Below are 24,833 nucleotides of genomic sequence, written 5' to 3'. Positions count from 1 at the left end.
AAATAGCAGGGGGGAAGGAGAGGTCACTGCCTGTCATGGGAAACACCTGGAATTGTGTGCCTGGGCTGGAGTGGCAGTGACCTCCCTGCTGATGGAGCAGGGCTGCCTCTTTCCTCCCCCTGCCCTGGGCATGCACAGAGCACCCAAAGGGAACAAACACGCTTTAATTCATGTACTGACAGGGCTTCCAAGGGCTGGGGGCTGTAAAAATGGAACTCACAGTGACCAGTGCTGGCCACAGTGCTCCAGGGCTGTGTTTGTGTTATAAACTCCAAATGCCAGGGAAGGAGATAAGGGAGACAACTGATCAGAGGCACATACATTACTGGAGAGACTCCTAAGGGCTTTTTAAGACTTTAAGCAAATCTTTTTTCCCCAGGAGGGTCCCTGAGCATTCCAGAAGAGGCAGTGGGACCCCTTCAACACCCACTGGGCACCAGCAGGATTGGCACAGAGGAGGAAACTGAGCATTTTTACTGACTGGGGTATTAATGTTATGGGGAAAAGGTTTTGTGTGTGTCTGTGTTTACTGGCAGGGAGAGACCTGTGGTTTTGCCCTGTGTGTGGTGGTTGGAAAATTCTGTAGGTAAACCCAGCAGCATCTGGATTTTCAAAGTTGGGGTGAGTGTCTTTAGCAAAATCTCACCCAGCAGTGAAAAACTGTCCAAGAACAGTGAGGTAAAACTCTTGCTGTACTCCCTTTTCCTTTTTTCTTACTTTTTCCTCCTTTTCTTTCTTCTCCCCTCCTCTGCTGGTGTCTCTGAGTTTGCCCTCAGTCTGCAGCTGCTGGGTGTGTTGTTGTCAGTGCTGGCAGTCTGAGATGATGAATGGACCCTGGGAGTGGGGAATATTCTCAGGGATATCCTGCAGGAGCTCTTAGTGTACTTGGTCCCTCTGAATATCTGCAGCTCATATTTTCCATGGCAAACAGGGATAGGGGAAGAATGTGGGAGAAAGTTGATAGCAAATGTTCCCAGTCTCTCCTGAAAGCTGAAGGTTAAAGGTGTGTGGCTCCCCTGCAGTTAATGAGCTTTATCAGGGAGCTGGGATCAGGGTGGGCTGTGTGGAAACTCCCCTGCTCGGGCAGGGTGTGAGGGTGTGAGCTCCTGGGTTCCTGGAGTTCAGCTCTGCTTCTCTCTGTGGCACCTGAGATTTCCTTTCCTTCATGTTTGACTTACTGGCGTTATTTTTCCACAAATGATCTCAGAGCTTTTCTTAAAACCTTATAAATATATGGGGAAACCTTTATGGGCTGTTTTCTCTGTGCCTTTTTTTTTTTTTTTTTTTTTTTAAGTTTTAATCCCTTGCACTTAAACTGAGTTAAAATTCTTCCTTGACATCAAAATTAGAAAAGCTCTGTGGCAGGAACTCTAGCAGTGGCAGCACATAGTTCCTTTAATCTGGCATTTGCTGAAAACAGTGCCTTTTTATCTGGCAATATGAGACTAAAAGCTTACAGAAGAATGGCCCTGTTGTGTTTATTAAGACTGGTAACACATGACCAAACAAATCTTGTTAAAAGATTTATCTGTCTAGCTTAAACAAGAAAAAGGAGCTCTTCTCCATATTTTTAGTTGCCCTGCATTCTTAGATGCCTTCCTGTTACAGTCTCGTAGCACTTCTGGTGGACTTGCTTTCACATTATCTTTAAAACCTGACTCTTTAATTCTGGTTAAGAGGTTTAAGTACTTAATGTGCAGAGTGGTGCTATATGTGCCCTTTGCTCTCACAGGGGTTTCCAGGTGTCCAGACAAAACAACTCTGTGGAGCAGGTAACTTGTAGGAGTAGCAATGTCCTCCTCTCCAGGCTGGGATTGGAGTGTGAGAAGGGTTTTGTGGCTGTAAAAAAGGTTGAAACTTTAATTTGAACTAGATTCAAAATGCTGGGGGGGGTGTGTGGGGAAATGAACCAGGTGAACACGGGGTAATGATCAGTTGAAAATAATGGTTATGAACTTCTGCACTTCAGATTATTAGATGAAGTTAAAGGTTAAATTGTGCCTGCTGGATTTCTCCAAAATCCTGGTGGGAAAGTCTCGTTTCCTCATCACTGGAGACCTGAGCATTTTAACAGGAATGTCAACATTTGAATATGATGGGACATTGTCAGTATCTGCATTTTCTGCTACAAAGCAGAGAATAGGAGACTTTAGTGAGTAACTCTGCAAACACATTTTTGGCTTGTGTTTGATCTCTAAACAATTCAGGATAAAAAAGACCTTGCAAGTCTGATAGCAGAGTGGGTGGAGATAAAGAAACTTATCCCAGAGTGCATGTAATAAACTTATTGAAATGGCATATCCTGAGGATCCAGTTAGAAAATAACAACAAAAAGGTCTTAGGGTGTGACTGCAGCGAAGTTAACTTTTTCCCTCGGGTTTTTCAATTTGAAATGAGCAAATAATGGATGGGGGCTGTTCTGTGCATGGCACACTCAGCTCCTGTGAAGTGATAGTTCCCTTTGAGCTTCCCTGGCTTGCTCCCGGGGTGAATTCCCTGTGCCAGGAGAGTGCATTGCTGCCAAAGGCAGTCCCTGCCCCCAGCCCGTGGTGCTGTACCCTGCACGCCTTGGCTGGGGCAGAGGGACACAAGCAGCTGCTCTGGTGGGGTTTGGTGCAGAGAGAACGAGCAGCTGCCAGGGAAAATGCCCAGAAAGCCACAGCCCAGAGCTTGGCAAACCCCAGTGCAGAATTTAGTGCTGCCCTAATCCCAAATCCAAGGTGTGTGTCATTGCTGCAGGGAGCAGGGAAGGAGCTCCCAGTGCTTCTGTGCTTTCTGTCACGGTGGTTTTGGGGTCCCGTGTTCATTCCTCATTGCACAGACAGCGGCACAAGCGCTGAGCCCACTCAGCAGCTGGAGCTGGTGAGTGATGTTGAGTCAGCAGAGGAGTTTTCACAGTGCTCACATAGAGAGTGATCAGGCAGCACGTGGAGTTTGTAGCAGCTTCCTGTTCTGTGGTGGGTGAAGAATGAATGTGAGAGGTGTTTTTTTTCCTGCTACAGCTACTCTGAAAGTTATGGAGCTGCTTTATTCTTAGACAGAAGTAGTCAGTGCTTCATGGTGATGTTGGTTTAATCGTGCAAAATCTTTCAAGTTGAGTATTGGGGGCAAAATCGTCTTGGAAATGTGATATATTTATGTAGGAAAGCAATGGCTGTGAAAATTATTTTTTATGGGATCCCTGAAATGGGAGCTGGGAGGAAAGTGGCCATTTGAGTGGAAATTTCACAGATGAACAGACTGAGCAACGTGTGGCACACACTGCTTCTTGCACAGCCCTCCAGTGAATGAAATAATCTGAACATGGTGTTTGTTTATTCAGTGTTACTCTATGCAGAGCTGTGTTGTGCAAAGAAAATAAACCCAGGAAAAAAGATCCCCGTAGTAATTGGACTTGTAATAAAAACACTGAAGGATTTCTGTGAAGTGCTTTACCCACCAGGCACCCGGAGCTCACTGGGTTTGCTGTGGTGTCAGCCTCAGGACAGGCTCCACTGCTGAAAAGTGCTTCACTTGACATTTACTTTCAAATTAAAGTTTAGCAAGGAGCAGCCTGCGCTGGAATTGTGGCTTTCTCAGAATTGTTTGCACAGCTCTGGCTCCTTGAGACTTACACAATGCGAGGTGGGGCTCAGAGTGTTTCAGATGCAGGTAAAATAAATATGGATGCATTATCTGTCAGTTACTAATCAACTTCTTTATTTGTCCTTAAGACAGGAACTTTTAAAATCATTTTGCCTTTAAGTTTAGAGGTGTGGGGTGGTTGGCACCTTCTTAGCTCTTCATCCTGAGGCTTCAAGGAGAAGCCCTGGATCTGGCCAGGTTTCAAACTTGCTCTTTCTGTCATTTACTACCCATCCTCAATAATGAAATGGTGACTGATGGGGATTTTTAAAATTGGAAACGGTTTAAAGGAAAAAAATGGACATTTTGCACTTGTCAGTCCAAGGAAGGTGCTCGTGCCACAAGAGGGGTGTGATCCTTTCACTGAAGTGATCTTTGTATGAACAGCAATAGGAAAAACCCCAGGCTTTGCTGCTGGGGAATTCCCTCCCCTCTGGAAATGTGTGAGGTTTCTTCCTGAATCCCTGCAGGCTCTCAGCATTCCCTGGCAGCTGCCAGGCTCACTGAGGTGCTCTCCACTGCAGCTCCATCCCATCCCCTGGGAGCTGGCAGAGGTGCTGGGGGCAGAGCAAACAGCATCATTTCCTACCTGCCCCCGAGACCCCAGGCACAGCTCTCTGCAGCAGCACAAGCAGTGTGCCCCTTCCTGTGTCTGTGTGTCCCTTCTTCCTGTGTCTGTGTGTCCCTTCTTGTGTCTGTGTGTCCCTTCTTCTTGTGTCTGTGTGTCCCTTCTTCTTGTGTCTGTGTGTCCCTTCTTCTTGTGTCTGTGTGTCCCTTCTTCCTGTGTCTGTGTGTCCCTTCTTCTTGTGTCTGTGTGTCCCTTCTTCTTGTGTCTGTGTGTCCCTTGTGTCTGTGTGTCCCTTCTTCTTGTGTCTGTGTGTCCCTTCTTCTTGTGTCTGTGTGTCCCTTCTTCCTGTGTCTGTGTGCCCCTTGTGTCTGTGTGTCCCTTCTTCTTGTGTCTGTGTGTCCCTTCTTCCTGTGTCTGTGTGCCCCTTCTTCCTGTGTCTGTGTGTCCCTTCCTGTGTCTGTGTGTCCCTTCTTGTGTCTGTCTGCCCCTTCTTCTGTCTGTGTCCCTTCTTCTTGTGTCTGTGTGCCCCTTCTTCCTGTGTCTGTGTGTCCCTTCCTGTGTCTGTGTGTCCCTTCCTGTGTCTGTGTGTCCCTTCTTCTTGTGTCTGTGTGTCCCTTCTTGTGTCTGTCTGCCTCTTCTTCTTCTGCCTGCCTCTTCTGCTGCTCCCACTGCTGCAGGAGCAGCAGGGACAGGAGCATTGAGGGCTGAGATCTGTGTAGGGCTGAAGGAATTTCCAGTGCACGGGATCAGGGACTCCTCAGCTGACTTCTCAAAAATCAAACCAGCCTTTTTCCTTCTCTGATGTGGTTTCAAAAGCTTAATGCATGAACAATCAATGTTCTCAGGTCCCTGCCTTTCAGACATTCTACACCATGGGCTAATTCCGAGTTGCACCACGTAGTAGCTTCCTGGAAACTTAGGAACTGGATGTGGGCAGATTCAGCATTATTGGTGGATTAGGGGGAAAAAAAAAGGTAATTTGTCTTTGTGAGTTGAACGCCTCCTTTTGGAAATATCCTGCTTTCATGAAAGGTCCTGCTTTTATATATGGAAAAGCAGATTTCATTAGTGCAGTTGTGACTACTGTGGTTTGGTTCTGTTTCAATTAATTAATTCCTGTAATCTGTGGATTACAGGTTAGCTCTATTTTTGGCAAAGCAGGGTAGGGGCAGGACTTGCTAACAGATTGCCCTGGAAGTGGCAGATGGCATCCCTTACCCTGTACCAGCTTTGTAGGGCATTGCTTGGGAGCGGTGGTGAGATGTAAAACAATACTGCCATTTGCTGAACTCCCTCATTTGCTTCCAGAGGAAAGCTGGAGCCTCTTCCTCTTTGCACTTGTCCTTTCTGAAATGTTTTATGGGTTTTGTTTTTGGCACTGGCATGCTCCCTGTTAGCTCCAGGTATGACGTGATACCTGCTCTCAGCGGGCACTCCCCATCCCAGAAGTTATTACGTGTCTGCAGTGAACTGGAGAATTTTTTTAAGGAATTGAGGGATCTTTTTTGAGGATGGAGGTAGCTTCAAACATTTACAGACACTGAAGTTACCATTTCTGTGAAGTCTTCAAAAGGCTGCTTTGTATTTTACTGCTTGTGCTTTCCACACTGAATTGCTGTAGGATGCGGGGTTTTATTCGGTTTTAATTTTTATCTTAAGGGATTGAAAGAATTTGGAATACTAACGTGGGCTTTTTCCCTCTTTCTCTCCCCTCACCTCTTCAAGAACCTTTTTAAAACGCTGGGGTTGTTGGAGTGGTTGAATTTTTCCTGGCTTTGAGTGAGAAATTCAGAAGACTGAAGCCCAGGCTCACTGTCTACCTTTCACGGAGGCCCAGCCGTGAGAGGACAGAAGAAGGCACGTGGCGAATCATGACAGCAGACAAGGAGAAAGACAAAGACAAAGAGAAGGACAGGGACAGGGACCGGGACAAGGAGCGGGACAAGCGGGACAAGGCGAGGGAGAGCGAGAACTCGCGGCCCCGGCGCAGCTGCACCTTGGAGGGAGGCGCCAAGAACTACGCGGAGAGCGAGCACAGCGAGGACGAGGACAATGACAACAACAGTGCCACCACCGAGGAGTCCACCAAGAAGAGCAAAAAGAAACCCCCCAAGAAGAAGTCGCGCTACGAGAGAACGGACAACGGCGAGATCACGTCCTTCATCACCGAGGACGACGTGGTGTACAGGCCTGGAGGTGAGCAGCTCTCGTTTCGTGTTGTCTCCGGTGCCCCAGAGCTGCCCGGTGTGCTCCTGGGAACTGCACTTATCCCTGCCCTGGGCCAGGCTGCAGCCTTCCCCTTGCAGGCAAGTGTGGCCGTGCATGGGAAGCTGCTGGCTGTATCTGGTGGTGTCTGATTTGTGGGAATGAACTTAGCTCCCCTTTGGAAAAGAGCCACCCTTTTTGCTTCCTACTGCATTAATTATCTGTGCATCACATGGAGCCTCTGTCCCTGGGAGTTTGGAAACTAAATTGGATAATGCATTAAATGCTTCACTCCCACTTTGGAGCGAGACCCACCCTGAGCTGGGGGGATGTGCAGACATCCTCAGCCTTTCTGGCAAGCTTTGCTGGGAATCTCTGGTTGCTCTGTGAAATACAGCCCAGATGAGTGAGGGTCTCAGAGCTGCTGTTGCACTGGTTCCACCCCTCGTTCCTGCCTCTGCCTGTGCCCAGCTGTTGGGCAGAGCAGTGCTGGAATCAGGGATGTTTTGGGGACAGCACCAGCAGCTTGCAGTGTGCTCTGCACATCTTGGATGTGCCTCTTAGTTACTGCCAAGTTCACAGGAATTTTTTAGGCTCTCATGTAAGGTTTCAAGGTCTAACCTGTGGCTGCTGCCAGGGAATGTTTTCCTCAAACTGCACTTGAGATTACCCAGCTCCCATTTGTGGGTCCAAGCCTCCCTGTCTGTCTGCCCAGCACTTTAAAAGTGCTGCCTGGAGTTTGTTCCCCCAAGGCTGGGGTTGTGTTTGGCTGCTCTGTTGGCAGCACTGCCTAAAGGGCCCTGGCAGTTTCATACCCTGCAGTGGCACTGCTGGGGCAGAGCAGAGATGGAGTCAGGCTGGAAACAGGGAGCCAGTGAGGTCAGATCCTGTCTGCTTTTCCATGAGGAGCTGCTCAGCTGAGCTGCAGCAATCTCCTGAGGTCAGAGGGGGTGTTGGAGGTGCTGCATGCAGTTTTAGTGGCTGTGAGTGCTCGTGCTGTGTGTGGGGACACGTCCAGGTGGGATGTGCAGCGTTCCATCCTCCTCCTCCCACGGGAGCCTTGAGCAGCCTGGCTTGCACTTAGCTCTACCAACATTAGTCAGAATAGCTTCTCTCTTGAAATGCCTCAGCTTCAATTTCAGCTCATTTCATCAATCACTGCAAAGGAGCTGTTCTTGCCATGGTGTCAGGGCTCGTGGCTCAGTAATATTTGTTTTTCAGCAGGGGCAACTGGGAGCCTGCAGAAGCGTCAGCTTTGGTGGCAATCTTATTTTCAGTGTCAGAGGATGAAAAATAATTCAGAATCTGTTGAGAACAGCTGTTGTGTGGGCCCAGGAGTACAATGTGATTCACTGGCTTTATTGCAAAAAGAGTTTGCTTAAAATGAAGATGGGAAATCAGTTTGTGGTCTCAATTTTATGCTGTAGAAGGATGGAGCAGTGGCTGTGGCTGATCTGGAGGAGGCTGTCCAGGGAAAGAGCAAGGAAAGCCATACTGTTTGTGACAATGGGGATATTTTGTAGCTGTCCTGTAACTGAAACCCCTGCTTATTAAATTTTACATTTTGTCAATAGTAATCAGCATATGAGATGTACCCTGGCATTGACACTTTTCTGTTGTGTTGGCTCTTTGTGCTGCTGTAAGACTTGTCTTGGAGACTGCTGAGAGTGATGAGAGCAAACGTGAGCTCAGCTCTGGGGGGACCTGGGCACGGCTGGAACCTTAACTGAATATACCCACTTTTAAATTTGATTTTAAAGGGAATTTCTTGTCAGGAGTGAGATCTTGACTCCACATCCCTGTGCTGGAGGTGTTCTAAACCAGTGTTAGCATCCATTACAGAAGGAGCTCTTCCAGCTCCTTACATACACGGAGATGTATTTGTGGCTAAGGGTGAAAATTACATTAATTTTAAGAGGGTTTAGAGAGTTTAAATTAATGAGACACAGCAAGGATTAGAAAGATGAAAATTAAAGGTGTGAGCAGAAGGGATAGCTATCTTCAGCTTACATCTTCTGGGCTTTAAGGAGAGGAAATCCTTTCCAATCATTTGATTCTTTCTCTTAAGTGCTCTTGTCTGACGTGGACAAAAGTTCAAGGTCTGCATTTCTTGGTTAAAATCTCATTCTGTGCTTACCCCACTGCTGTAGAGTACTTAATCCAGCACTTAATTCTGCTTTTTTTCCTGTGCTGAACTCAGCAGCTGTATTGGAGTAATAGCAAATAAACTGTAAATAAACAGATAATCAAGATCATTGAATTTTTTTCGAGTGAAAGGTTTCACTGTATTGTTACCATGTAAATACTGCTCTTATTAATTTGCATAGATATAATGAATGCGAGCACAGCTTTAAATAATGTATTAAGAAGAATTGAGTAGGGCTTAGACAACACTATGCAATTAATCTTCTCTACTTTGCTGGAAATCACACAGGCCTATCCTAAAAGCTTGTTGGCCCAGTTCCCCATCTGTCCTCTCAGTTTCCACAACCTCCCTCCCATTTCCTTCCAAATCTAATCTCTGGGGTTTTCCTTCTTTTTCCCCTTGCAGTTCTCACCTTGCTGTTGTCAGATTGCCTGTTGGAATAACATTAATTTTTGTTGCACAGGGTATATTCAAATTTGCTTTAGGCTTCCTTAGCACAGGGAGATGACAATGAAAGAGAGTTGTGTTAAGACTGAGAATTATTTTTTTTTCTTCTCTTGGATTTCAGTTAGCTCATTTAATGCTGATTTTCCTTCCATTTCCCATGCAGACTGATCCCTTCTATGTCCCTGGCTTTTGGCAGAATCCACCTCAGGAAGGGCTGTGATTGAATTAAAGCCACGGAATGGGTGCTGAGGATATTGGTGCTGCTGTGGGGTGCTGGGTGAAAGTCTGACTTGGTTTGGAGCCTGGGCAGAGCAGGTGACTGTCACCTGGAGATGGGAACAACGTTGTTTGCTTTGCCTACGTAGAACCATTTAAAAGGATCTGCAGGAATTAAAAGGATTTGTGAGGATCTGTTTCTGCAGTGACATCAGTGGCTGTGCAAGCAGCCCTTCAGCAGGAGGTAAGGCAGGGTGAAATGCTGAAATGCCCTGCTGAGCCTGCAGGATCCAGCAGCACAGCGTGCCAGCCTGCAGGACAGGGAGGGGAGGGCACAGGGACACCTGCCCTGGGCACCTGGCAGTGTCTGCCTCAGAGCCATTCCTCACATCAGCACCGTGGCAGCACATCCTTCTCCCTCGCAGGATTTGTCATAGAGGAGCACAGAGGGAAGAAAGAGAAAACAATTTCTATTCCTGCTCCTTGTTTTTCCCATGTGGAATGTGCTTGGAGAATTGTTTACCTGGGGTGGTTGCTTGGTTGGATTCTGGTGAGGATTGTTTGGGGCTGGTGGCCAACCCAACCCAACCCAATCCAATCCAACCCAACCCAATCCAACCCACCTGTGGCTGCACTCTCAGAGAGGGTCACAAGTTGTTAGTTAGTTAGATTTGGTAGTTAGAGAAGTAGGTTTGTAGTTTTAGTATCTCCTTTAAATAGCATATTAATGGGTTATAGCATAGTTCTAATAAAGAAATCATTCAGCCTTCTGAAGTGGAGTCAGACATCAGCATTTCTTCCCACCAGCTTCACCTGCATTTACAATAAGCACTGCACAGGCTGGGGAGCAGCTCCCATGTGCAGGGACTGACATGTGCCACTGCAGCTGCTGAGAAAAGTGGCCAGGCCAGAATTCAGTATAAAAATACACATAACACAAGCAGGAACTTCTGCTGTAAGCTTTGACGTTCTGGCAAGTGTATTTTGGGCTGCTGGAGCTGCAAGGAGGAAAGTTAATTATTTTCTGGGTGGTTTTAATTTTAATTTGTTGCTTGGGCAGAAGGAAGGAATGCAGGGAAAGGATTCTTTCAGCTGTACATTGTAATTTTAGGAGGTCTTTGCCCAGACTGTTGTGTTCTGTGTGTGTTGTGTGGGTTTGTGATGTGTATTTTTACACATGTGGGCTTCTCTTCCCTCAGAAGCTCCATAGTTGATATGAGCATGTGCTCTAGAATGGTGCAATCTGTATTTTCCTCTTCTTTTGAAAGTCTGTTAGCATTGTGATAGGAGATTGTTGAAATAATTCAGTGACAGACTTTCAGCTGCTGTAAATAGGAGTAACCTTAGGCTGTGCTGCTTCATGTGGTTGTGAAAGTCCCCTTATTTTTCACACTTCCACCACTGTTTTCAACTTTTCTGCATATGTGAATAGTGGTGAGGAAAACTTAGCAAAAATATTATCTTCAAAACTTTTGTTTCAATGGAAACAGATGCATTCATTGCCCATTCCTCCTTTGGTAACTAAAAGAAGGAAGAACATTAAAGAAAAGGCTTGGATTAGTAGCTGAGCCTTAAAACATGCCAGGAGAGTTAAGAAAATGCATGAGAGCATCACAGGAGGGTTTTCTTGGAGGCTGATTGAAGTGTGCAGGGCAGGAACAGCCTGTCCCAGGCTCTGTCCTGTGCTGGGACATCCCAGGGCTGGAATTAGTGACCTGGCACTGGGATTTTAGGGCTCAGGTGGAGAATTCTGAGCATGGAAAAGAGCAAAGGCTGCACTGGAGCCCGGCTCAGCCCCTGGTGCAGAGGTAACTTTTGTCCCTGCTGTCAGTACAAACAGTGAGCAGGAGCCAGACTGGATTAAAAAAGACATTTACTGAGTTCACATTTCCTTCTAGCAGGGAAGGCACTGCTGTGTCCAGGGCAGCTGCTGGGGCCTGACAGATGGAGCCTTAAGTGCAGATCAAGGTTGAGCTGGCAAATGGATTCCTCTGGCTTTGTTTGGCTCTGGATAAATTGCAGAGAGCAGCTCGGAGGGGCTGGGGGTGCCCAGGCTTGGGTGTGTGGCTCTGGGGATGTGGGTTCACCATTAGTTTTCCATCCTGACCTCATCATTAGGCTTGAAAATGAAGGAGCAAGGTGCCAGTGCTGAAAGGAAATAAATACACTTGTGCTGCAAGCTGAGCTTCACAGCTGCTGCACTGTTCCCTGGGAGGGGCTCCTCAGAGCCTTTTACAGGCAGGAAAACACTTCTCCTTTCAGGAGACACGTGCTGCTTGTGAAACGTGGGGTGATTTTGCAGGGGCTCTTTGCAGGTGGGCAGTCTGGGGCTGGCAGGCAGCAGTGGGGCTCAGGAGTGTCAGGGTTTGGGGCTGCACTGCTTCTGCTTGAGGATGCACAGGTGAAGCCCATCCACATGCTGATGAGGTGTGCTGTGTTACACTTCAATTCTCATAAGGACAGCGGAGGGAGAGGAGTTCAGGAGCCACTTGGTGTTGGTGATGGGCTTGGGAATAGCAGAGTTCTCTTGGTGGGCTTGAGGCTGTTGAGAATAAATCAGGTGGGGTCATGAGGTGCATTTTTGGTGCTCTTTGTCCTTCTGTCCCCCACACTGTCCATGAAGAGCTGTGGGAGGCAGGTGGGGTTTCACGTGGGGATTTGTGAAGCATCACTGAGGAGCACTGGGGGCAGGTGTGGCACCTCCAGCAAAAGTTTTCTGTGGCCTTCAGAGGCCAGAAAAAGCCTGTCAGAGGTGGCACACGTGCTGCAAAGCTTATCTGCTGCTAGAGGAGGAGTTTCAGACGAACTGGTTATTTAATTGATTTCTTTTATCAGCCTGGATTCTTGTTCTCACCCCTCCTCCCTTTTCATGTGTTTAATTGAAAAAACATCTCCGAGGCAGGAGGAGCCCCTGGCACGAGGTGGGGGCTGAGCAGACACGATGCCTTTGCTTGCAGCGTGGCATTTTTGGTGACACAGCTTCATGTAAAAAGGTGCTTTGTACCAGATCTGTTAATGAAGGATGTGTGGATGCACCTTACAAGGAGAGCTGTGCAGTGTTGTGGACATGCTTGAAAAGTGCAGGAAAATAATTGGTGTGGGAAATGATGTAGCTGGGGGCCTGAGCTGCAGAACAGTTGCTTTTATGAAATTGGGAGCTGCAGAGTACAATTAGCTGTCATTAATTTTGTTGAATAGAAATATGTTCCATTTATTGTACAATCAGGAGCCAGGCTTGAATGAGTTTAAATAGATGAAATCTAAATTATACTGACAGTCCATTAAACAGCAGCAAAACCCCTTAAAGAAAATGGATTCACTATGATACCGGTTTATAATAAAATCATTTGCCAAATAAGAACTATAGTCCAGGCACTGGGAATACTCCTGTGAGCTTCAAATGAACACAGTAAATTGCTTGAGCCATTTATTGCAGAGCAGGGCTCCAGCTCGTCGTTCCCTGACAAGGAGCCAGCAGCGTTGCTTGAAATCTGCTCAGCAGGAAGTGACACTAAAAGATCAGACTGGCAATTTGTTTGTTGTCAGCCATATGGGGGAAGAGAGGCAAGTGCACAGCTCCCTACCTGTCAGTGGGAATGCTGCTGGAGCCCAGAGCACGTGTTTGGCATTGCCAGGGCCCTCCTCGCTGCCTCTCCGTGTTTGTCACTGAGCCACCTTCCAAAGGCATTGCTGCTGCTGCTGCTGCTGCTCGAGGTTTGTCTCCACTGCTGACCTTTGTGTGCAAGGCTTTGGCAATTTTCCTGAGCTTGGGCTGCAGGCAAGTTCAGATTTCAGCCTTTCAACTCCCTGAATGTTGGTTCTGAGCCTTTGGAAGGTACCACTGGCTCACTGATGATCTGTGAGTGCTGGCACCCTGCTCCTAATCCCATTTAACTGCCCGTGGGGTGCTGACATTTAACCTGGAGCACCTGGGAGGGTCCTGGGCTTCCCACTGGCTCTGGCAGAGCAGTTTCTGACCAGGGTTGCCTGCTCAGGCTTCCTCAGGGGCTGGCACAGGGCTCTGGGGCTGCTGAGCCTTTTCATTTCAGGCACCAGGATGAGGAATGTAAATAGTCCTGATTTCAGGAGTGTAAATATCCTTCAACTGCTGGTGCCACAGCTTGAGTTCAGGGTTTATACATGTCTGTAGACACATGCAAGGAGTGAGCTGGAGACCTGAGGGGGAGGGATTGTAGAGAATTCCTTGACAAAGGCTTTCAAGGAATATCCTCCCTGTGGAAGTGTGTGCTGTGCAGAGAGCCTATGGCTTTGTTCCTTGGATGATGGAAGTGTTGACTCATTAGGTAAGACATGAAAGGGTTCTAATTGTGAAGCTGGTTACTACAAAAACTGCAGCATTTAAGCTGCTGAAGGTTCAGAAAATGGAGCTGGTTGGGGTGTTTTTCCAAGAGAATTTTTTACATCCATGCATTGAAGCTCTAATTTTAAAAGCAGCTTTTAGTGTGGGAATATTAATGTAACCCTTCAGAACTAGGGCACATCTGGTGAATATCACAAGCCCAAAGGCAGAATGACTCTGTACCATGTGTCAGGGAAATGCTTCATCTCCAGTGGGACGTTTTACACGGAATAGGGAAGTGAGCAATGCACTCATGGCTGCAGACAGGCAGGGAATCCAGTGGCTGTGCAGGGGACTCAACATTTCCTTACTCTTTTGCAAAGGTTACAGAAAGCCCTTTTCTTTTTATTTTTATTGTTAATTTTCTTTCAGAGCATTTGCTGGTTTGTCAATGCTAAACTCTGTGATTGATGTTGAGATTGACATTCAGATGTTGAATTTGGCCGAGTTTTGAGTGGCTGATGTGAGTGCTTCTGTAAATACTCTCCTTTTTCTGGAGGGCATCTTTTGAGTTTCTGTCATCCCCAACCTTGCTGTGCACCTGGATAAACTTGTTTTTCTTATCTGCCTGGCCTCTCCTGCTTTGGAGCCTTGTAACTGGATGTCATCATTGTTTTAGGGCTTGGCAGGCAGCCAGCAGTGCCTCCCTCTAGTGCAACCCAGAGCAAGTCTTTATCCTTGGGAGATGCCACATCCCCTCACTCTGTGCCAGCCATTCCACAGGGCTGCTCAGCTGTTGGTGCTGCCTGATAAAACTCTGGAAAATGAGGCTTGCACAGCCCAGATACCGAGGGGGAAAAAAAGAAAAAGCTCTTGCAAGTTGTGGTGCTCCGTGTGTGGAATCTCACTGGCTCCCCTGTGAGTCCCCAAGAGCTCCTGGAGGAGCTCCTGGAGGAGCAGGACGTGCGTGGATGGTCCCTCTGGGTGGCTGCAGCCGTGTCCAAGTGCAGTGATCAGCCAAGGAAATGTGGGATAACCAGGGCTGTGGGAATACCTGGGTGTGGTGAGATTGCTGGAGCTTCCAAACGAGCTGGATTTGAAACGTGTCTTACAAAACTCCGAGATTTTGGAGGTTTTCTGTAGAAATCCAAGAAAGTCCACGGAAAATCCCTGCTAGGACAGTGGTGTTTGTTGTCTCTTCTGTGTTTTGAACAGCAGCTCCTTATCTGTGTGTGAGAGGGGTCACCAGGACATTCCTTTAAATATTTGCTTGGCTTTGGGGTTGGCATCTTTCTGTTTAGCAAGCCCTGTGTGAGTTTGCTGAGTTCCAAGGTCAGGATCATTAATCAGGCACTTCTCTCCCATCCGTGCTGTGTTTTCATTCCGAGGGCACTGCTTTTGTTGTAGTTATTGCCAAGACTGTTTTCAACACAACAGACCTTATGTTACAGCAGCCTTGGAGAGCCCAGTTGTCAAAAGCAAACAAAAATAATTACTGTGTTTCTGTCTTGTCAAATGTAATTCGAGAAAGCGCAGGCCTTCCCCGAGGTAAATCTAATTTAAGTTTGCTGTGTTTCATCTATGATTGGTTGCCTTGGTTTTCTTCACAATTAGAAGAGAAAATATGTTAGTGCTTGGTTCTTAATGGCAAGCTGACCACGAAAAATCTGATTACTTTCCTCTCTTATTTTGGTCTGGTTCATAGGCTGTGACCTGGTCATTGTTATTAACTCAATCCAGAGTGGTCTTTAAATTCCTCTCTTTTTGTTTTCCTAGCAAAATGTCTATTCAAATCAAAGTTATTTTTTATGCAGTTAATTCCCTTATTTATCATCATAAACGGTTTCTATTTTTAGCTCACACTCAGAATAAATTGCACAATATGCAAATGAACTGGTGATTCTTTCAAAGTTTAAGCTGTATTTGAATTTATCCTGTTGTTGTGTTCTTTCTTGGAGGCACAGAAGTTAATGCCCATTATTCTAAAATCTTGTGTTTTTAAAGATTGCGTTTATATCGAAAGTCGCCGGCCGAACACGCCCTATTTCATCTGCAGCATCCAAGACTTCAAACTGGTAAGGAACATTTTCACATCTCCTCCTTTCCCCTGCCTTGGGGGAGGGATATTTCTTAGCCTGATCCCTTCCTGCAGCTCCTCTGAGTGACCCTTTACCCTCTGAAGCAGGAGCTGGTTTTTATTAAGCCCCAGCTCTGTCTTTGGTGCAGCCTCAGTTCACTGGGGGCGTTGAAGCTGTGATCCCTGTCGTGTTTAGCTGAACACAGACGTGAACTTTGAGTTGTGTTGTGGGGAACTTGTGGCTCAGGAAGTTCAGTTTGGCTGTGCCTTCTCCAGCACAGCTCTGGGATCAGGGCTGGCAGCCTCTGCATCTCAGCTGACACCACGCCAAGGCGAAAAGAACGTTTAAGGACCTGTTAGCACTTCATCCTCTAGCAGTGAGAAGTCAGGGAGCTGAGCAGGAACCAGTCAGAGCAGGGTTTTTTACCCCTTTCTGTCTGACTGCAGCCCTGGGGGTTCAGCCTGTCCCCCCTGGCTGCAGCAGGAGCTGCTCACGGGCAGGGCACGGGGCTGGCACCTGGCAGAGTTCTGCGAGCAGGACATCTGGGCACTTCTGGGAGGTTGTTACTGCTGCTCCTTATTGCTGTATTGAAGTCCTGAGCACACAATAAACTCTCCTTATCGATGTATTGTCCAGACATAGATCACCACAGGCTGCTGCTATCAGAATAAAGCAACCTTCCTTCCGAGCTTTTCCAGGTATTCTGTGAGAATCATGGAGATGTTCCTCGGTGCTGATGTCCCTGGTGGTACTTGGCACTTGTGGGCTTCTTCCCTCTTTCCTCCCCCTGTTTTTAGGGAGTCCCTGGGTTTGCAGTGGGTTCAGCCCCAGCTGGGCCACTCCAGCCCATCAGCAGGAGAAAATTAACAAAAGCAGCTGCTTTTGGGTCTGCCTGAGTCCCAGGGGGCTCTGGGTTTCTGCTGAGCTGCAGTAATTGCTCAGGAGGTGAACAAAAGCCTCTTGGACTGGACCACAGGTTTCAGCTCTCTGCAAGACTCTGGGCAGGGAATTGCAGCTTTAGTACCTTGACATGGTTTTGAAGTGCTTTCTCTTCACTCATGTTTTCAGCACGCAAAGGACTTGGCACGAGGGCTGCTGGCAGTTTTGCATAATTTCTGACATGGAAACAGTGTCTCTGTTCTATGTTTACTTTTGCCTGCTCGGAGTTCTCGAATTTCTCTGTTAACTTAATTTTTCTTACTGACATAATGCATAAAAGGAGCTTGTATAAATGAGAAAACCAAAAACCTCTTGATGCTGATTATACCAGCAAAAAATAAATCCCCAATTTGTGTGTGTGGCTGTTGATTTTCCTGTTGGGGGAAAGGGAGGAGGAGCAGTGGAAAGGACACTTGATTTCTCTTCTAGTGTGAGATACCAACAGGAAAACAGCCTTGTTTTGCCTTCAGCTAAATATGTCAAGTGAAGCAGGAAAGTTAAAGTCAACAGCTTTGAAATGTCACCTACTAATTAAATACATTATCATGTTGGTTGTCACAAAATAAAAGTTTTTGGCTGCGTGTGTGAGCCTTACCTTATGCTTCCCCTGGTTCTAGGTGCAGTCTGGGTACAGGAGTTGATGGGAGTGTTTTACTGATAAAAACAGGAATATAAAGCTGTATTTAAAAAAAATGAGAGGGAGTTAAACATGACACAGCCAATGCTGTGCAGGGTGAGAGGTGCTGAGGGCCATGGAGTAAAGTACCACTGAGTTTCCTTCTTCAAATAAACTGGGGTTTAATTTTGCTGTTTCCAGTAAGATCTGAAATCACAGTGGGATGATTTTATGTTTTTTGCTGAACTGGAGTGTGCCTTTCACTGCAGGATCAGCAACACCCCTCAAAATCACTTCCAGCAACGTGCTGGAGGGCTCAGATGTTTTTGGGGAAGGAGCTAAAGGGCAGCAGCACTATGAAGTGCTCTGCCCTGACTGTTCCTGCAGCTGGAAAGCCACTTGGAAAAAGCTGAATTTCAGTCCAGTGTGAGCCCCCCAGAGCACTGCTGCTGTGCCACGTCCTGCTGGGGTCACCCATCCGTGCTGGAGCAGCTCTTGGTGGGGAAGAGCTGCGAGATGCTGATGGGGAGTGATTCCTGTGCATCCTCTCGTGCTCAGAGAAGGAGAAATTTTTCCCCCAGCTGCCCAGAGAGACGAGCTGCTTAAATAAAAATGACATGGCAGTAGTGCTGCAAAGGGATGAGAAGGGTGTGTGGTGCTTGAAGGGAGCATCAGTTTCCTCTGCAGGGGCATCTTGAGGTGGCCCTGGCCCAGCCCTGGCCCTGTCCCAGCCCGGGGTTGGCTCCCACTGAAAAGCAGGATGCCCTTGCTGGACCAGGGTCACTGGGGTGGTTTGGGTTTTGTTGGGAATTTTGCAGAACCTTGAGCAGTTCTCTGGGAATCCACTGGTTTATTTTTGCCCTGCAACACTGAAATGTTGGAGTGTTGGCTGGTAAAAGTGCAGCTGCTTTTTGTTCTCCTGACGGAGGAGGACGGGCTGGCAGGTCAGGTGAGAAGGTGTGATGGCCACAAATGCTCTTCTTTGTTTGCTTCACTTCACCTGTTTGAATTATTGAACTTAAAACATTTTAAGAGTGAAATTGCTGTTGGCTCTCAGAAGAGTATGAGACAGTTGTCTGTATTTAGAAAAAAGGCACCAGATGATTTTTTTTCTCTACTGATTGGGTTATTTTGTGCTGTCTGTGTCCCAGAACATTTTATTAATCTCTTTTTGGTGCTAGTTCATTTTCTTTGGATTAATACTATCCTCTTTCAGGATTCAAGACCAGATTATTCTTAAGGACTTTGATTAGGAACAAACTGTGGTGAAGCAATGATTAAATCAGAGTTTGCTCTATTGCCTTACATGTTTTTATTAGTTATCAGCTCCTGCTTCATTGCTGATACTCAATATTTGCTCTCCCTCCTGTCGGGGCAGCTGAGCCAGTGCTTGGGTTCAAGTGGTCTCCTGGAAATCTGGATTATGCAAGGTCATGATTGGCTTTAGAGCCACTTTTCTCACCTTGTTTTTCCCTTGGGGAGCACTTCTTTCCCCAGTTTAAGCCTGTCCTATCCAGCTTACCATGTCAGTTACTTTAAAAATGTTGTTTTTAAAAAAAGGAAACAGCAAAATGTAATTGGGAAGCTGGAAGGTGGAGAAGCCTGGGCAGAGTAATGTGGCTTTAATACTTTCCTGGCATTGCCTGTTGAACAGCTTTAAGGAGGAAAATGGTGAAAGTGGGATCCTCAACATGGGATTCAGGCTTTGCTTGCTGTGGGTGTTTTTGTTCCAGAACAATCTTACAGCTTGGGGTTTAAATTACACAGGCAAATCAATAAAATGGAAGCAGTTAATGCTCCAGTGCATTAAAAAAACATAAGTTTCTCTGATTTTTTTTTTCGGTGAGAAAACGTTCAGGTTGTTTACATCAGGAATTGTCTCCTCGATGTCAATCTGCTGCTTTTCCCTTCATTCTGCAGCAGCACCAGTGCATTTTTAACAGTGCAGTTGTTCCCACAGCAGCCTGCTGCTGTCAGAAATCCCCATTTCCTATTCATCAGGAAGTTAGGGAAGCATACTTCTCGTTCATTTTAATTTGGCACGAGGCAAGCATTTTAAAAATCTACAGGCTTGACGAAGTATTCCTTAAATGCTCTTTGGTGCTACAAATACCTTGATCAAAGCAGAGCCAGCAGAGCAGGGCTGGCTGAGCCCTGTTTTAGCTGGCAGAGCAGGGGAGGTGAACTGGGAATTGGCTGCAGCTCTGACAAGAGGAGCTGAGCTGGGACTCCAGTGTAGCTTCACCTCCTCAGTGTTAATTTTTCCCAAACTGATCCAATCTCCACTCATTTCATGCCCTTCAGCCTGGCTGCAGTTGCTTATCCCGTTGTTGTGGGCTCTGAGCTCTGCTAGGAATTCATCAAACCTGGCCAAAATCTCTTTGATCTCCGGAGTTTCTGGCACAAGAGTGGCAGCTGGAATTTCTGGAGGAAATAGCAGAGGGTCTGCTCAGCCAGTCCTGGCTGTCACCCACACCCAGCACCTTCTGCTGCTTCCTTCCACCCACCACCACCCTGCTGCCCCCAAAAGGGAACAAGTCCTTTTGTCAAAAATTCTCTTTTAATTGAAGAGTGCTGTGTTGCAAAGTAGAAATTCTCACTGAATTTCCTTTCAGATCAGGCCATTTGAAGAAGCAGATTTGTATTTTCTTCAGGCTGAGGGTATGGCTTCAGAGCTAAAGGGTTTTTTTTTTAATTAAATAGTAGTATTTAATGTGTTTCTTTTGTAGTTTACACTGATTGTAATGCAAAGAATTATGAACAGTGAGATTTTCTTTTATCTCTTTGTTTGTGGTTAACAAGTCCTAAAATTCTGTCCATTCTCTTTATCTTAATTAAAATGTTGATTGTGATTACTTCTGGCTGATGAAAACACACAATTAAAACTTAGCTGAGTGGCTTGTGTGAGAAAATCCAATAAATGTGCAGAAATTCACTTCCTGTGTGCCCCCAACGGGTCGAGGGACATTTTATAACCCCACACCCCCCAGGAACAGAAATTAAACCTGCTTTAGGGAGGGCTCTGATGCACTGTGGTGGGAAATCCAACAGGAATGTCCTCGTGAATCCTTGAGGATCTCAGCAAAGCTCTCTCTGCACAGAGCTCAGCCAGGGGAGCTCTGTCCCAGGCTCTGGGGTGTCCCTGGTGAAGCTGCCTCCTCAGGAGTGGTTGTGAGCAAAAAAAACACCCCTGCAGTGTTGGTTACAAGATTGTTTTATCCCAATGAAAGTGTCTTCCTCACCTTAAATAGCCAGCTGTTGGCTTTAAATATATGATGCAACAGCAGTAATTACATTTCAGATATGAATATATTAATTATGTAGTGCCTCTAAACCCATGCGTATCCAGCTTTGATTAAGGCTCAATTTAAATATCAAAAGTAGTGCAGAGCCACGTCTGTGGGAAAAGGGCTTTATCTGCCTGCAGAGATCACAAGTGGGAGAAGTTGACTGAATGTTGGAGTTCTGGGAGAGGGGCACGAAGCGCCAGGGGGGATTACCTGAGTGCTGAGCCCGTGCCAGGAGGGCTGTGCTGCTTTGGGAGTGATCCTGGAGCATCTCTGATGGGCGTGCTGGGACCAGCAGCTCCTGCTCAGCCCTGCCTGAAGGGGAAGGGAGACACCTGCACAAGGACAGGAGCACTGGGGCTCTCCTCCAAAGAGCTGCCCTGCGTTTTCCTCGGGGACAGCAAGTGGAGGTGAAGGGAGAGGTGGAGAACGAAGAATCAAAGCCACGGGGTGAGGAGTGACAGCCAGAGAGAGCCAGCTGCTGCGGGAGCTGAGAGCAGCTCATTCCTACAATTACACTCATTTATTTCTGCATCCCCACGAGCTGCAAACCTGCCCTCCCGTCCTGCCGTTTGGACCTTTCCTGGTGCGAATTTCCAGCTCGGATAAATGAGTCCAAATTGCCTTTTTAAGGTTTTCCTGTGTTCCAGAGGGACCCAGAACGCGACCAGCAGATGGATTTCAGCAGCATGTTTGTGCTTTCTCCTATCCTGGCTTAATTTGATGTCACATTTAAAATGCTAATGGCCACGCTCTGAATCGGAGCATCAGAGGGAAACTTTACAGCAGAAAAACGCTGAATTTGCCACACAAAAGGAAACGTTATTAATTGTGATGCAGTTGCCCTTTGTGCCTGTGTGTTTACTTGATTGAAGCATCTTGACTGTGGAGCTTTCTCCTTGAAGCCTGATTTGAATGGAGTATACAGCTGGATTGCCCCAGGGCCTTGTAACAATTTATAGTCTGGATGGAAAGGCAGAAGTGCATAAAAAGACAGTTGTGAAATGCTGCTAGTGCCCTGTAATAGAAAATCTGGGTATGATGACCTTGGCTGCGTGGGCCTCTGGGATCGCTTTGCTCCAATCCAGAGGATTATAAAATGGAAAGTATTGCATCTCACCTGGAATAAAGGAGGGGGAAAAAAACCAAAAGAAATTTGTTTTTCTAAATCGTGCAGTTCATGCTTCCTCTCCTTTGCATTCCTCCTGTATATGGCTTTGCATTTTAGCAAACATGTTAAATTTACATCTGTTCTCCTCTGCACTGTTACAGGAGCTGGGGGTTTTTGCATGCAAATATCTGGGTGAGGTTTCTGTAGCCACAAGCATTTATGTATTTAAAAGCCTCATTCTGTTTGCAGATGAATTGATGTTCTGTTCCTGAACTGCAGCTGAATTAATTTGTGGCAAATTTTTCCTGGCCAGTTCCGAGGCAGCGTGACCTTTCCTTTTTGGTGTGGAAAAAATGCTGATTAGTACAGATTTCCTTTCCTGCTCCTCCAGATCCATCGCTCTTTCTACAGCCAAAAAAAAAAAGCAATAAAAAAAAGATTTTCTTCTTCCTCCAAATCACTGCTAAACCTTTTCAAGGCGAGGTTGGACAGGGCTTGGAGCAAGCTGGAGCAGGTTCTTTCCAGGCTGTTGCATGGCTCTGGAAGTGCTGCCCCGTGGCTGCTCAGTCCTGCCTCAGCTCAGCTCACTTTGCCATTGAGGGGCAGAGCAGCCTTGCTAACAGGAGCCGGACAAATGGGGCGTTTGAAGGAGCACTGAATTATTTAAAATACAAAAATTTAGCCTGCGAGTGAGATTGGCTTTCGTGCCCGATGTGCAGCGGGTTGAAGTGCTCTGTGCTTGCAGTGGGGCACGTGGGGGGTGGGAGATGAGGGTGGGGATGTGGGTGCAGGGCTTTGGAGGCAGAGTGATGGAGGAGCAGAGGTGACAGTTTAAGGATTGCATGGCAGGGGCTGCACAGTGATTAAATCCACTGATGCTGTCACTGAGCCGTGAGGCTGCAGATAACATTCTCTCCCTGTGCTGGAAACAAGAATCAATACAAACTCCTTGACAGGGGCTAAATTATTAAATAGAGCCTTCCTTACAATGTTTCATTATCTGGGATTTACCTCAGCTGGTGATTTGTCAGCAGCACAGGGAGATTTGCTGGGCGTTTTGTATTAAAATAATTCCAGATGCATATGAATCCATTTTGATAATTCCCCTCCTTTTTACAATGCTTCTCTGTGTATTTTTTTTTTTTTTCCTTTGGTTGCTATTACCCAGATGCCACTTTGAATTCTCACACAGATCCTAAGCTGTGCTGCACAGTGAGGTTTGGGCTTGTCACATCTGTGTAAAAATAAATCCTTTTTGTATGGCAGACTGTTCTCTAAGTGCTGCTTTCAGGCTGTTAAATTAGCAGGGGATTTGCAGTGTCTCTCAGGTGAGCTTCAGAACTGAGGGAAGAGGCACGAGGCTGCTCTGTGGATTTATGGGTACTGGAGTTTCACTGGACTCGGCTGAAATATAGAGCAACATTGCTTTTATTTTGTTGTACATCTTGTGAAGGAAGGCAGGAGCAGGAGCCATCCATTCCGAGGCAGCTAAACCAGCATATTTTGCACTCCCGAGGTGCTCAGGGCTGTGTGGAGATGCTGTGCTCAGACCTGGCTGAGATGTGTCATTTCATCCGTGCCATTATTTTGCCAATTAACGAATGTTTAACATTTTTGTGGGATTTTGGGGTTGTTTTTCCGAGTAGCCTTGATAGTGTAATGCACCAGTGCAAGTGAATGAATTCCTGCAGGGCTGCAGTGTTGTGTCACAATTGCATCATGGTCCTTTGGAGAGGCAGTGTTGATATTTGGGGGTTTAAAGCAGATGGCAGCATTGTTCAGAGTGAGGATTAACAGCTGGAAGTTAAGGCTGGATGTGTGTTTTTGAGGGCTCAAATCCAGCTCTGCCTCCATTCCTTCCATATGGCCTGGGTCTTTGCAATTGCAGTCCAGACCTTACAACTTAAGGGCTACATAAAAAAAACCCAAACACATACACAAAACAAAACAAACAAACAAACAAAACCCCACAGAATAATCCACAGGGGGTTGTTTTGATTTTTTTTCCCTTTTTGATGTGATTGCCCTGTTTGTTTTTGCCCCACTTGGCATCCAGCAGTTGGAATTTCTGTGGCTGGCTTGTTGGCACAGGAGCACCGGAGGCTGTGGGGGATTATTCCCCCCAGGAAAGGCTCCTGGGCTGTTTCCCTGAGCTGATATTTATAATTTCATTAAGCCCTTTGTCATGACAGTGTGGTCTTCACCACCTTTAGCTTTTTATTTTATCTTTCTCCTGCCTTGTTTCCTCCCCCTTACCCGAGGTAAACCTGTTTCCTACACCTGTGCTGAGATAATTGAGTGCTAAATAAATCATTGTGTGCCAGCTGGAAAATACCGAGAAAAAAAATGTTATCTCTAGCTTTTAGGGGGGAAAAAAGGTATCAAATTGTACATTAGCTGGGTTTTATGTAGCAAGAGAAAATGGAGTTAGAATAAATGTAGCCATGTCCTCTGGTGTTGAATAGTGAGAGCATCTGTCATGTTTAATAATGCTTCTGACCTTTAGGATTATTGAAGTCGAAATTTTCTCTCTGGTCATTTGGGGCTACTTGAGCACTGTCAGATTTCTTGTGTCTCTGCTCAGCCTCCAAAGACACATTGTTATGCTTTGTGAGCTGCTGAGGATAATTCATTAAAGGAATTTGTTTTCCTGCTTTCGGAAGGGTTTCCTTGAGGAATGTGAAGTGTCACTGTGGCCACTGAGTTGCAGAGTGTGTCCCATCCCTCAGGGATGTGCTTGGAATTGCTCTTTGGGCTGGAGGTGATGCTTTTGGTGCTCCTGTGGCAGTAAAGGGCTCAGGGCAGGTTTGGGGTGTGGGACACCCTAAACCTGGCACTGCCAGCTGGCCTTGCAGTGTGACCTGAGCAGGGCAGGGTGTCCTGGCAGGGCAGGGGTGCTCTGGGGGTGAGCCTGAGGTTTGGGACCACGCTGTGCCAGCAGGGCTTGGTCTGTGCAGGATCATAAAGTGCTGGGAAGGGTCTCCACAGGCTGAGAGGGACAGAGGAGCACGGGGAGGGGAAAAGGGTGTGGGTGCTCCCTGAACAACTGCTCTGTGCCTCAGTGGCAGGAAAGGCAGAATCTCCCTTTTTTGAGTACTTATTCTGTGCCTCAGTGGCAGGAAAGGCAAAATCTCCCTGTTTTGAGTACCTGTTCTGTGCCTGAGTGGCAGGAAAGGCAGAATCTCCCTTTTTTGAGTACCTGTTCTGTGCCTGAGTGGCAGGAAAGGCAAAATCTCCCTTTTTTGAGTACCTGTTCTGTGCCTGAGTGGCAGGAAAGGCAAAATCTCCCTTTTTTG

General features: G+C 46.8%; 1 protein-coding gene across 4 annotated transcripts in view; it reads left to right on the top strand.

Moving 5' to 3' along the window:
* Window positions 1–24,833, top strand: part of RERE (arginine-glutamic acid dipeptide repeats) — a 171,662-nt gene that overhangs the window by 49,856 nt on the left and 96,973 nt on the right. For all 4 annotated transcript variants that reach the window (XM_053997770.1, XM_053997769.1, XM_053997767.1 and 1 more), the window contains exons 2-3: window positions 5,918–6,388; window positions 15,511–15,581. In XM_053997770.1, coding sequence (XP_053853745.1) covers window positions 6,064–6,388; window positions 15,511–15,581 — 396 coding nt within the window. In that variant the 5' untranslated portion in view covers window positions 5,918–6,063. The remainder of the gene's footprint in view (window positions 1–5,917; window positions 6,389–15,510; window positions 15,582–24,833) is intronic.

This window comes from Vidua macroura, chromosome 23, assembly GCF_024509145.1.
Source record: "Vidua macroura isolate BioBank_ID:100142 chromosome 23, ASM2450914v1, whole genome shotgun sequence".
NCBI lineage: Eukaryota > Metazoa > Chordata > Aves > Passeriformes > Viduidae > Vidua > Vidua macroura.
The sequence above is the reverse complement of the archived record's forward strand: the minus strand, read 5'-3'. Positions and strand labels throughout refer to the sequence as shown.